This window comes from Kuraishia capsulata, genomic scaffold (assembly GCF_000576695.1).
Source record: "Kuraishia capsulata CBS 1993 genomic scaffold, Kuraishia_capsulata_scaffold_4, whole genome shotgun sequence".
NCBI lineage: Eukaryota > Fungi > Ascomycota > Pichiomycetes > Pichiales > Pichiaceae > Kuraishia > Kuraishia capsulata.
Genome location: NW_019172953.1, coordinates 1,442,471 through 1,455,821, shown reverse-complemented (window position 1 = coordinate 1,455,821; position 13,351 = coordinate 1,442,471). Strand labels below are relative to the sequence as shown.

The window sequence follows — 13,351 nt, the reverse complement described above, 5'->3', positions numbered from 1 at the left end:
TAGTTACCTGCTTACTTTTGAAATTAGTCCAAAAAGGGAAATTTACCTAATCGGGAAATACTTCAAGGGGAAGACGCGTTCACACGCGAAAAAAAGCGGGCTGCAAGCCGGAAGGGTTAAATTGCTGCAGCCTGAGATCGGACGATCTGGGTGATGGCATGTGGATGAGATCCGTTTAAATGGGGCATATTTCGCCCCCAGTATGTGAGGTGAGTCTTCGGGCGCTGTTGATCGATTAAACCTCTAATTTTTCACTCGAATTTCAACCTCACCATGGAATACTCGGAGGGCCTGTTACGTACGCTATCGCACACCTCAACACAATCCATTTCTACCACTGGTACTTCATTCGATGCCAAGTGGATGCCAGAATCCACAGTTTTGAACCAGACCAGATACAAGGTCTCGCTCAAAGTGTCGAAAGAAGAAGGCGCTTTGCTACAGAAAACTTGGAAGAACGTGATCTCCAACAGTGACACCTCCAACGTTCAAACCTCATTTACATCGTCGGTTTTTTGCGTGCAATTTTACAATAATTTGATCAGAATGATGCCGGGAGTGGAAAAGCTGATCCCCTCTCTGAAGCATCAGGCTTCTGCTTTTGCTGGCGTGATTAACGTGGCCATGTCAACATTGGATGATCTCTCACGCATGGACGAGTCCCTAGAGAGGCTCGGAAGACTACACTCGCGAATTCTCGGCATTGATGCGGAACTGTTCGAAATAATGGGTCAGGCACTTATAACGACTTTCAGGGACAGATACGCGAATTTTGGCCGTGAGGAGGAGGAGTGTTGGTCGAAGTTGTACTGCTTTCTGGCGAATTCCATTCTTCAAGGGGGGATCGATCCCGTGATTGAGTACTCCTCAACATACGCCGAAACACGCGAAGAATTGATAAGTCAACAGAGCATATATGAGTCTGATGAAGAGGCTGAAGATAGCGTTTATGATTATTTGGATTTTGCAGGAGTCTCGGCCAACAAGAAGAATTCCACCCCGAAGGTGTCCAGGTCTTCCGCATCGTCTCAGAAGACATTCGTTCCTTCACCAGGTGCCTATATGACTCCTAGAAATTCCGTTTCTTCGGCCCAATCTCCTCAAACTCTGGTTAATAGATCGCCGGCTCAGCAACAACGCTATAACCATCCTTCTCCGTCCTCTCTTGCTGGAATGGCCAACATTCCCTCTGGCATAATGCATCCCCCACCCCAGAAGGTTGCAAGTTTAGCACCAGCGAAAACTCAACAGAGTCTGAAATCATCCAAGAGACTAAGCAGGAGAGGAAAGAAGGCGGTTGGAGAAGAAGATCCCAACTGTATTATTATGTGAGTAATCAGCATCCTATGTATATTATATTAAGTAGGCGAAAAGCCTTCCCAAAACCTTTTGTAGCAGTTTTATCATGCTCTGTCTTTCTTAGCCAATTCCAGCTTTACCAACAAATTCTCCACCCAGCATCTTATATATTGTGCCATCGCCACATGATCGCTGTCAAAATAGTAACTTTTTGCTAAGATGTCGGCGAATATGGGCACATCGTTATCGGGGTGCATAGCCGAAAAGTTAGTGTAGAGATGGCACGCCAAGAGGATGAAAAGTTGATGTACTGGGCGAAATCGCTGATAATCTTCTGAATAGTTTCTTGGAATCGATGAGGAAGTTGGCGATGTTTGACCCAAGTACTCATTCATATAATCTTTTCCGTTCGTTTCCTCACAAAGAGTCCTATACAGCTCTTCCTTCGCTTGCAGCGTCATATGTGCCAATATAGCTGGTGCGGCTTCTCTATCGGCAAAATCGTATATCGAATTGAGCGCTGAATCGCTGAATATTGGATCTGACCTACTCAAAAGATACTTCTGGAGACTTATGGGGCCAATTTCAATCTGTTTTGGAGTTTCTCGTTCTTCTTTATTAGGTTCTCCACACAACTTTGACAGGATGTTATTATCACCCAAGACGGTTCCATCGCCAGAATCATCAAGATACAGATTCGTGGTATTCTGGGTTAAATCAGTCTCGTAGTTGAAATCTGGATCATTGCTTGGACAAACAGATGGAGTTGGCGAATAGTTGCTTGACTCTGCCAGACTGGCTGTCTGGCTGTCACATCCAGGAATTGTTTGCCAACCTGGGTTTTCGGGCTCTTCAAAGGAAATCTCGCAGTATTCGGCGGAGCCATTTTCCGACTCCTCTGACTCCTCAATTTCAGGAAGCTCAAACGAGACGTGGCGTTTGGGCCTGGCTTCGGTGTGCTTTGTGGAGATGCTTCTGGCAGAACTCTCGTCTGTAGAGTATTCGTAACTCTTACGCGAATACTCACCTGAAGTGGAACTCGTTGATGAGTTTGTTCCGGAACGACATCTAGAATATTCTTGGCTTAATTCAGGGCTAAAGATTAAGGACATCTTTAGATCACCTTGTTCATATTGCTCTGGCGTCTGTGCTCCATACTCCACTAGCTGCTCCAACCCAATTCTCTCTTCTGAATATCCTGTTCCTGAGGAGCTTGTATCTGAGAAAATGTGTCTCATGTTGATGAATACAAATGCTAGTTTTTCAGTCTTGTTTTATAATTGGAAGACCGGTTTCAATGATACTTCTAAGTGTATTCTAAAGAATTAATTATGCTATCGAGAATTGTGCATATGTTCAGCCTCTGAGCCGCACACGCCGCACCTGACATCAGCGAGGAAGGTCTATCGGCTTATCAGTAAACTTGAGACCAGGTCTCCACTCCCATGTTTTGCGATCTTGGATATTCAAACCCTGATTTCCCTTAATTGCAACTGCAGCAATGTACTGACCAATCACAGGCGTTAGTCGGAAAGATATGTATGAGTCTCCACTGGCGACTGTGAGGTTGGCAAGATGGGGGTGTCTACAAATCAGCAGTTGTCTATCCGCGGTCATTGCACACCAACACAGTTTTCGCGATTCGAAGGGGCGGTCTGCTAGACTGGGTAGAGCGTTCCTTAGGAATCTCCGAATCTGTGTTTCGCCTGGAGCGCTATTTGCTGGAACTGTGTAATCAGGCACAGATACGTGATCGGACTCGAAGTTCACAAAACCTGGAAACTCCCATACCACTTTGACAGTGTCATTCTCGTCAGGCTCAAAATAATAGCCTTCGTTGAGATTCATGAGCAAAGGAAGTCCATTGAACTGGGAAGCTTCTTCCTCGCTCACCTTGATATGAGCAACAGACCAGCATCGACTTTGAACCTGATCCTCTAAGTCTATGATTCGTGTCACTCCAGCCCCCGCACACACGATATAATTTGCAGCCTTGTATCGTTTGCCCGATACACTTTCGAGATACCCCACGGCACCGTCCTTTTCAACCACTTTGGTGATGTCGCCATCATCGCCACTCACAAACTTCACATTTCTTCTTTCTAGAAGATTTGCCAAAGCCTTTATACAATCACGAGAATGTACCCAGCCATCTTCGGGCTCCATAACGTAGCCTTTCCAGTTTTCCAAAGGACCGTCTAGAACTGGTATATGCCTCCGAAAGTCGGCAGGAGTCTCCAGAAACTCATGGATTTTATGGATATTCGCATGCTTCTCCAACACAGCTAGTGACTCGGTTTTAGATGCTGAAACCACCATACCTCGCTGGTGGTAGAACCGGTTATAGAACTCATCTTTCTGCCACATCTCCATGGCTTCAGCAGCAACCCGGTCTGCGCTGGAAATCTGATCATTAATTTCATGGCACAACCAATCAACAACCTTGTTGCTATCATTGGCCGCCGCAACTGGCGATGGCACTGTCTCTTTGTCGAAACACACTATGTCATTATACCCCAGTTTCGTTAGATGTAGGGCTGTGGCTAGTCCGAACGCCCCGCTTCCAACAATTGCAAACTGGATTGCCATTTTAGACAAGATTGACAAACAAAGCCAATCTCCACCAGAACTTTATCGAAAGCTGGCCATAAAATCATTAATCAATCCACCAATCCACCCTTACCTCCATGTCTCTATCTGACATCATCCTGCGCCAATCCGCTCACGTGTTATGCACGTGATCACATCAATCCCAAAGCGGTAATAACGCGTGTTTTTGGGGCTCAACCCTTTCGTCACGTGATCACAGATTACGCGCCTTTTTGTGAAACCTCCTTCTTTGTATCTGTTGTCTGTTTGAGCAACAAGGGAGCACGCTTCTATTCGTTTTTAAGGCTTGTTGAACTGAACAGTTGCAAAATTGACGTCTTATACATTGCAAGGAATTCTGTTCAACTTTGGTGAACATGGCGCCTGTTGTCGAAAGCTCAGATTTCTACTTTTTCCAGTCTGCAAGGAAGTTTGGTGAAGTGGACAATTCCCCCGCCGTTGCAGACCAGGTCCACAGCTCCACTCCCAGCTCAATAACCTCTCAAGGTGATGACGATATGTTTGCTCGTTTGGATCAATCCTCGTCGGTGCAGACGTCACTATCTACGGCTGATCACGACCCTCACGATGCTATAAACTCTCTTTCCAAACAGTTTTATGCAGGTCCAAGCTTCAACCACAACGGCTTGAATAACCGGGGTCACACAAACTATGTACGGAATTCTATTGTGGTTTCTCCCTCGTTCACGTCGGAACTCACCACCTCCAGACTTGACAATTCTCAGGAAGTACCTACGAAAACGTTTGGAATGACTCCTAGTCCCAGTATGCAGGCCCTGGAGAGTCTGGTGTCCGATAGAAGAAAGACATCTCCCACATATTCTCTTGGAACGCTAACAGAAGAGGCTGATCCCGTTCCAAGAACCAACCAATCCCAGATTTCACTTAACACATTCTACACTGCAGTTTCTGCGGACACAATTATACAACAGGAGAAGGCACCCGGGAGCGATAACGGGCTTGATAATGAGATTAACAGCAACACTGGGCCTGAAATTTTTCACGAACATGACGTTAGAGGTGAACAGAATCAGAAGATCGAACCTCAATACCTCGCAGTGGGTCCAAACCCACCTACCGAAGACCTCATCAGTTTGAGCAGCAACTCTCCAGCGCTGAAACAGCTAGGCAACCAGATGACACCATCGTTGTTCTCACCTGGAATGGTTGAGGCTCCCGTCCAGGGACTTGAGTTTTTAAACCCTTCGAGTTTTGGTACGGTGATGAACTCCAGAAGTACCAATTACCCGGGCTTGTCAAACCCTGGCTTCTCAAATGCAAACACCGCTGACGACTCTGGATATATCAGCATAATCAGTGAAGACGATGATGACGAAGATAACAGAAATCACGCTTTTGAACCTAGACGTGGGGACGACTTCAACTCTTTAAATAGTGACAATGATGAAGAGTCACTCGAAGAATCCTTGCACGAGCAAAAGAAGGTTATTACGGTGCCGACAGGCAAGCCTACTGCTGTTCAGCAGACTTTTAGTCCAGTTCCTGACTACACTATCAGAGCTGTGGATAACGAGGATGTTGTTGAAAATGTCGTTGAGAACCCCTCGTCTTCTCGGTACGAGAAGGTGTTGAGGCCAATGGATGTGAACAGTCCGGAACCGGTCGTTTCGTTGGAGAAACAACTTCCTTTGACACCAGTTGTTGATGTTGGTAGAGATATCACTGCTTCTCCTGCCATTATATCACAACCTGCTCCACCATCAAGGTCGAACTCCTCGTTTTCTTTGAACAATTGGTCTTCCAAGACACGCAAGCAGAAGGGGATGTCAATGCCAGTGAACAAACTGGATGAGGAGAAAGAAAACAAGCACAGAAAGAGAAGAAGTTTAATAGGGCTTTTTAAAAGGGAGAAACCCGTCATGGAGACGTCTATATCAAAGAAAGACCCGAAGCCCGCCAAAACTCCAACAATGCCTAGCCCGGCCCTTTCTACTGGATCACAGAGCAGTTTCGGAAGAAGATTCAAGTCCAAGAGTGTTTCGAATTTTGACGATATGGCTGCACCTCCACAAAAATCCAAACTTCTTTCTGGTTGGAAACGTAAGAGTGTTTCAAATCTACCTGAATCGAAGCCTGTTGAGCAAAGACCAAAGGCCACCCGAAGAAAATCGTTGCTTGAAACGTATGGATTCAGCGGAAACACTTCTTCAACATCGCCTGCCCCATCTAATGTTCAGCCAAGCCCGAACCTTCCCGTTGCCCTCTCTGAAAAGTTCATCGATGCTCCAGCGATCTCTCCAAAAATCCACGAGCCTGCTGCTGCCAAACCTTTGATTGAAAAGCACCATAGTGATGAGACTGTTGTGAATGAACAGCAGGCCAAATTGTATGTCGGTGGCTCGGAGCAGAAGAATGAAACTCCCCAAAAACAGGTTTTAGCCCCACCTTTTGATCCAAGGAAGGCTGGTTTGGGTATCTCCTTTGATGCCTACAGATTTGATGAGACCCCGGAGAGTGAAGCTCGTCCGAATGCCAACTTGAATGCTGCTCGAAACCTTCAGCCTCTGCAGTTGTCTCCTAAATCGCCATCTAGAGGAAATCTGCATGCAGGGGAGGCACTGTTCCCAAAATCGCTGGATTCGGAGGAGGTGACAAGCATTGTCACCATGGAAAGGTCCAGGTCCATGAGATCTGTTCGTTCTTCACCTGTTGATCGAATGATTGCCAACGATTTGGATTCCATTGTTAATGCTGACGGTATGATCTTGATCAGATCTCCTCACAGACTTCATGCCGATGTCTCATCTAGAGGATCATATTCTCCTAACAAACGCTCTCCAGAGCCAGCGTTGCACAATGATGCTGGGCTCATGGATTACCTTGACTTCATCAGTTTTGGCGACGTGGAGGTGAGCACTGATTTCCATCTTCGTGAAGATCAGAGTTTTAGACTCAATGCGGTGCCTAGTTTGAAACCCGTGGAAAACGTCTACGTTCCACCAAAGACTATACTAACACCGGAAATCACCAAAGAGCTCGATCTCTCATACGTCAGCCCACAAGCAAACGGAGCGCCTAATCTTGAGGCGTATCCATCGCCCAGTATTAGCGACGATCTCGTTTCGAGAAATGCTCAGCTGTTGGCAGCATTGGACACTCCAGATCTTGACTCTGGTTCGCCTTTCTCTCCAATTGTGGACCAGTCACCTGCGTTGTCATCTTCTTCTGCCAAGGCAGACGTCTTTGTGCCTGCTGCTCCAAGACCGGTATCCTCATCTTTCCGTGGTCTGCGTGGACCAGCATTTGGAAGCGGTCAGGCCCATCCACGCGATTCGTTGATAAGTGCCTCGAGTGCGCCGGATGATCTGTATGACCCATTCGAGTCCAGAGAGTCGGTGAATAGTGAAGAGTTGATGGAGCAGGGACAGCAAGACTCTCATGGCAAAAGTGCTAGTGTTTCCAGTTTTGTCCACAGCATAACGTCTCGTCGTGATAAGAAAGTTTCCGTATCTACTGCCAAGTTGCCCAAGCAGAAGCCTCCAAAGACGTTGATACGGAAGAGGCTCTCAAAGAGCGTGGATATGATGAACAGCTCCGTCACTGTCAGATTTTCCTCAAGGATCGTCCTGTACAATACCTACGATCCGGAAGATTATGACAGGCACCCCGAGGTGGCTACTTGTAATCAGCTGACGCCTCAACTAGCTCAGCAGATCAAGGATGAATTGAACGAGTTTAAGGCGGAAATGGACATTCATGAGCAATCCAGATGCTACACCCATTTCTTCTAGTTATCAGGATCGCATGGTGGTATACCTACATTATTCATATCTTTTTATATCGACAATAGCATGCTGTATGTTCATGTCCAAGTAAATTTATAAATGCCCTGGCTCCTCAGCCCTTCAACGGTGGTATTTCTATTCTCGCGATCGCTTGTCGATCACCCGAGAATGGGTTTGCGAACGAAAATATGACATCTTCAGAACCACTTGACAGCAACTTCATATTCTGACCACTTCTCACGAGACAAATGCGGGAAGCTGACTTGCTGTCGCCAGATATCCACCAACCTTGAAGGGCCCTTTTTCCAAATGCAAGTAGCACTCCGGATGCTACGACCGCAGCATGGCAGTAAAATGGAAATTTTATCACCTCGTTCCTGCAAACGGTCCCAGAAGCATCTAGGAAGATGGCAAATTTGTCATATACGCATATACTTTCACACTCCGTCAGTCTTTGCACTGTGACGCACTTGGAAGCGGTAACACTTTGCTGTAGCCATTTCCTATAGGGGTAGCGGCTGGCACCGATGTTTTCATGAGTCCAACTGGGGATTGGATATTGGTTGTGGTGAGCAATCGACCTAAACCCATCAGGAGTATTTAGGACATAAACGTTCTGCAATACTGAGATGCCATTATACGGCGGGCAAGTCATGCTTTCGATCTTCTCAAAGTGGCTAAACTCCGGGACTTTCATGCCGGGCTTTATGGCAACTACCGCTTGAAGTGTTGCCACATAATAGTTGTTCTTAGATGAACATGCGGCTAGTATGGTTGAAATTCCCCGCTTCTTCATGCTGTTGATTGAAAAGACGTTGACGCCAGACAGCAGCTGTTTCAAAGTGATGCTGAGGATATGAGTCTCCTTCTTGGAACGACTATCATAAACCTTCATTATTTCGGACAATTTCGTGAAAAAAAGAGAGACACCAGATAGAAAGAGGATAACATCATAATCTTCAAGGATAATGATAGATGAGACATTTTCCATCTCTGCAACCATGTACCAATCCTTCTGATCACTCCGGCTAATTTGAACTCCAAAACTCTGGCCTAAAATCAGGAACTCCTCGTTGTCAAAACTGAACTTGTTCACGCAGTTTACATCTACCTTAAGATCTGGTTTTCTGGGTGGACTGGTAAAGTGATCAGTGAGTTCATCTTGGGGATAAGTGAGCATGTCTTTATAGGCATTTGTCTTGTATTCGAACTCCCTTTCCGCTATGATGGAGTATTTGATCCCAAAGCTCATGGACCTCATTGCCAGCGATTGGACCTCAAGACAAACTTTCACAAACGCATCTCTCATCTCTGGTGACTCTGTGATAACGGCGCATTCTCTATCAAAATCAGAAACGGTAGCAACGTAGAGGTACCCGTTTTCAGTGTTTCTCTCACTCACATTGATGGCCACTTGGATTAGAGATATGGGATTGGCAATAATCTCATCATTAGAAATGAAGATCAGATATTTGTCTAAAACGACGGCCGTACATCTCAGTTCCTTCCTTTTGGGAACCAGAAGAGTGATTTCAAACCGACCAGCCCAGAACCTCTGGGGATCTCCCAAATTCACCAGCTCCAAGAAAGGATTATTCTTGAGCTGGGATATAAGACCGGTCATTATAGTCTGGTTCTCCCGAGCTTTGAGCTGTATCTTTGCAATTCCATTCACAATCTCAACCAGCCGGTTGTGAGATTGTGGGTCGGTGTAACGAATCAGCTCAGCAGTCCGCACTAATCTCTGAGAAACATCCTTGAAATGGCTACTCACAAAATCTGTGTCCAGCATCTGAGTCAGAGTCCATTCATAGGCTTTGGTAGGTGTTGGAGCACCTTGGATCCAGCTTCTGAGGTGGGAGTCGCTTGGTTGCATTTGAATGATCTGAGATGTATCTACTCTGGCACGGTAGTAGTACATGAAGGTGGGACTCATCTTGGAGAGCCATGCCTCATAAAGGGTCAAAAGTTGCCCAATTTCCACTGTCTGATGAACCTCTTTCACACAAAGAAGTTTCCATAGCTCCCTCAGTGAGCTGATTGGTTCGAATGCCAAAGAGTGGAAACCACTAAACGAAGGAAGGAGCAGCTTTTCCTGCTTCAGGAACCCTTTTCCATATCTCACCATCTTTCGACAATTATACATGAATACCAGTTCCCCCTTAAGAAGATCAAAAATGGCTTGTTGAATATCATTTTCTTGCACTTTTGCCAAATCCCCATCTTGTTTCCAAAGTTGTCCCCAACTTGGTGACTCCAGCACGTCTTTGTCGGTCTTGGTAAAACTCTCCAGATCCTTTTGCGCAGGCTCCTTTTTAGTAAACTCTATTTCTCCTGGAATATATATCCCTTCCAAAAAAACTAGCTTGGAGCCTCCTTCCACGATCGCGCCTTCATTTCTCACCTTCTCCAAGAAATTCTCCAGAAGACCGTCAATTTCACGGTCACTTACATCTGGATAGTCCAAGATTAACAACGACTTCAAAGAGGCAAGCCACTGTGATAATTCAGCCTTCACTTTGGGAGACTCCCATAAATCTTGAAGGGTTTTGATAGAGGCAGAATCAGAAGGTTTGTCCAAATGATGCACCTCGTTCTCTTCCTCATCATCTGTGTCATCTCCTCGCTGCACAATGAACTCAGAGTCGATCTCAGTCACTGTATACTCTGGCAAATTATTGGGTGTCATTTTGTCGAGAACCTCAATCAGTTCATTCAAATTTTCGTCAAAACTCTTGAATGATTTTCTCTTCTGTGCGAAAAGAGGCAGCACAACTGACTGCTGGTCAAACGTCTCTGGTTCTGACATTTTTTCAAGTTTCTTATCAGACTTTGACTCATACTCTATTTTCAATGACAAAAGCTCTTCGTCCAAGGTTTGCTTTCCACTCCTTTGGACCAATGGCAAGATAGCTGGTTCCTCGTGTCTGATGACCTCTCTCTCAGGACTACCACGCAAAGAAGCTCTACTCTTTGCTTTTGGGATCACAATGGGAGATTGGTAATCAACTTTAAGTGACGATTTCGGGTTTGTGAACTCTTCAGGGTCATGGTATCGTATGTCAGTGAGACGCGGTTCCCGTTGTTGAATAGGGTCTGCTGGCAGTTCGGGCGCATTCTTCACAATTGCCTCGAAAAAAGAAGGAACGCGGTATATTTGGCTCGGGTTTTGGTTTTTCGTTTCACTTGTCCAAGAGTTGTCTTTTTTGGAGGGAGAATTGTCCTGGGTCGTAACTGAACTCCTTGGGCCCAATGAAACCGATTTTCTCGGCTTTGGCACAGGAGGTCTGGAGAGCGGAATTTTCGGTACCTCTGTAGAAGGAGCATTTGCTTCTGTGGCTCTCATATGATCCAGTTTTTGTTTCAATTGGGAGGCAATTGCGTAGCTGTCCCCAATGAAGCTCATCCTGGAATGCTCCAGTTTCCGGGGTAGGTCTCTCGGCTTCAATGGTCTGGATGGTGGAGATAAAATTGTCGGCTGCTCCGTGGAAAGCAGCGTCGACCCGAACGGTATTCTATCATAACTCCACTGTGGTGGCATTTGGGGAATACCTGGCTCCAAGCCTACGGGTGGAAAGGAACAACGGTTGATTATGTAGTGATATGGGCTCAGATTTTAAAATTACACAGCCACAATACACAGCATGGCGCACAGCCTTGATCCTCCTGCGCACGCCCCATATTCCCCGAAAAGGGAATAACATCAATAGAAAGACTTGATGCCACGGGAGTCAGCTTCTCTGTTCTTCTTGTTGTAGTTTGGTTTTTGGTGGGGTTTATTGCTATTTTTTCCCGGTTTCTTCGCTAATGCGTGGCGATTTCAAGATTCAACACAAGGTTGTGCTGGTGCAGTGCACTTTGTTGGCTGTTGCATTTGCGTTTGAACTGATAGCCGTTCTCACGGTTCCGGTGACCAAGTCTCTCTCGCTTTGTACCTACAACGGCTTCAAGTTTGGTGTTTTTGGGATTTGTGATGCGGACGGTTCTTGCACCAAAGTGAGTGTGGGATACACGAGTGAAGGCCTTGATAATTTGAGTGGGTTTTCGTTACCCTCCAATGCCAGACAGTCTATATCGAAGCTGCTTATAGTCCATGTTCTGGCAGCTGCGTTTACGTTGCTGATGTTTCTGTTGAACTTGCTAACCCTCATGAGCAGATTTGCGACGTCTACCGGGTTTTTGCTGGTTCTTTTGCTAGGAACGGTTCCCACATTTCTACTGGCTCTGCTGTCGTTTCTAGTAGACATCTTGCTTTTCATACCGCATCTCGATTGGTGCGGTTGGACGGTTTTAGCCTCTGCGGTATTAATCGTGATATCTGGAACGACAACTTGCGTTACCCGTAGGACTGTCAGCTCAAGGAAATCGCATTTGAGACACATCCATGGCGGGGATGGTGATCTGTATAGCTTGGTGGGAAGTGAAACTTCATCCACTGGTTCTAATTTGGAAGTGCAAGAATCCAAACAATATGAGAACAACGATGAACATAACGATGTGGGTGTTGTATATGGAACGCCGCAGCGACAAACTTCTACTGGCTTTAGTTTTACGAGGGCCAGAAACAGCAGCTATGGGTATGCTCCGTTAGAGCAGAACTCACCGCATCTGATGCAACGGGCTGCTGTCCGCCACCAGGATCCTGACGGAAGCAGTTTGCATCCGTACACACCAGTACACAATCTTCCTGATGGTGATGTGTTGTCTCATCCTGTGGCTGCTTTGGATCCGGTGGCTGCGAATGCATGGGACTTCGGATCTCCAAGGAGGAGAGGGGAAGAGCTTCCACAGAACAACACTTTCGATGAACTTTACGGTCAGGCTTACTCGGACTCTGAGAATGGTAAGGAAGATGAGGTTGTAAGTCAGGCTGAGACTGGCCTATCACATCCTATAGCCAATCCATATTTGAGCGAAACCCCAGCCAGGATGCCCACGGTGGACTTGAGAAATAACAGAGCAAGTCTTCTGGAAGGACCCGAAGAAGAGCGCGAAGAACAACCCGAAGAACAACACTCGCACTCTGTCACACCTGCCAGTTCCATTTATGTTCCAATATCCAGAGCTCCTAATTTCAAGAATACACACACATCGAAACCTGTTGGTCCTCGTCCATTGCCTTCAGACGTCCGCTCTGGCGATGAAGCCCGCCATCCTGAATTTGCAACTGACGCTCCAGTCTTGGCTCCACCTGCGAGTTTTGGTGAGTCCAAGTCGCTTCAGGCACCTTCGTCCTATTATCTGTCAGAACAGGAAAATTTAGAGTCAGATCTGGACTTCAAGTTTGACTCCAACCAATCGTTGGTTGAGTCCAACTTCACTTCCATCTCACAGCGTCCAATAAACCCAAAATACTACGAGATAGAGAGACTTTCCAACCAGGGCAATAAAGCTGACTCTTCCTTGGTCTCACAGAGAAACCCACATATCTACAACCAGAGGGTTCCAACCCCATACAGACAACAGCAGGCTCAGCCCACGCTTTCGCCCCACTTAGAAGACGGCTATGTGTTTGATAACTCCAAGATTGCAGGAAGAAGAGTTCACGACAAGAGCAACAATACGTCGAAGGAGTTTTGAAACCTGTATGTCTACCGGTGTTTTTTAATTATTTGTACTATTATATGATAATGATCTAGTCGTGATAGTAGATGCATAAAGCGCCGCACCGAGGCATGGGTGGAGTTTCAGCCTTT

The 13,351-nt window shown here is 46.2% G+C and overlaps 6 protein-coding genes across 6 annotated transcripts; 3 read left to right on the top strand and 3 right to left on the bottom strand.

The window, feature by feature from the left end:
• Nucleotides 1–273: 273 nt before the first annotated feature.
• KUCA_T00003889001 (uncharacterized protein) lies at nt 274–1,332 on the top strand (the record flags this gene model as incomplete). Its single annotated transcript, XM_022602348.1, has 1 exon — nt 274–1,332. One exon carries the CDS (start codon nt 274–276, stop codon nt 1,330–1,332), a length of 1,059 nt encoding a protein of 352 aa, XP_022459901.1.
• Nucleotides 1,333–1,403: 71 nt separating this feature from the next.
• On the bottom strand, nt 1,404–2,537 carry KUCA_T00003888001 (uncharacterized protein; the record flags this gene model as incomplete). Its single annotated transcript, XM_022602347.1, has 1 exon — nt 1,404–2,537. The coding sequence occupies one exon, from the start codon at nt 2,535–2,537 to the stop codon at nt 1,404–1,406; it is 1,134 nt and encodes a 377-aa protein (XP_022459900.1).
• A 151-nt stretch (nt 2,538–2,688) lies between these two features.
• Nucleotides 2,689–3,888, bottom strand: KUCA_T00003887001 (uncharacterized protein; the record flags this gene model as incomplete). Its single annotated transcript, XM_022602346.1, has 1 exon — nt 2,689–3,888. One exon carries the CDS (start codon nt 3,886–3,888, stop codon nt 2,689–2,691), a length of 1,200 nt encoding a protein of 399 aa, XP_022459899.1.
• Nucleotides 3,889–4,265: 377 nt separating this feature from the next.
• On the top strand, nt 4,266–7,661 carry KUCA_T00003886001 (uncharacterized protein; the record flags this gene model as incomplete). The annotated part of the gene is made up of 1 exon (XM_022602345.1): nt 4,266–7,661. One exon carries the CDS (start codon nt 4,266–4,268, stop codon nt 7,659–7,661), a length of 3,396 nt encoding a protein of 1,131 aa, XP_022459898.1.
• Nucleotides 7,662–7,767: 106 nt separating this feature from the next.
• On the bottom strand, nt 7,768–11,196 carry KUCA_T00003885001 (uncharacterized protein; the record flags this gene model as incomplete). The annotated part of the gene is made up of 1 exon (XM_022602344.1): nt 7,768–11,196. The coding sequence occupies one exon, from the start codon at nt 11,194–11,196 to the stop codon at nt 7,768–7,770; it is 3,429 nt and encodes a 1,142-aa protein (XP_022459897.1).
• A 266-nt stretch (nt 11,197–11,462) lies between these two features.
• On the top strand, nt 11,463–13,235 carry KUCA_T00003884001 (uncharacterized protein; the record flags this gene model as incomplete). Its single annotated transcript, XM_022602343.1, has 1 exon — nt 11,463–13,235. The coding sequence occupies one exon, from the start codon at nt 11,463–11,465 to the stop codon at nt 13,233–13,235; it is 1,773 nt and encodes a 590-aa protein (XP_022459896.1).
• Nucleotides 13,236–13,351: the final 116 nt, after the last annotated feature.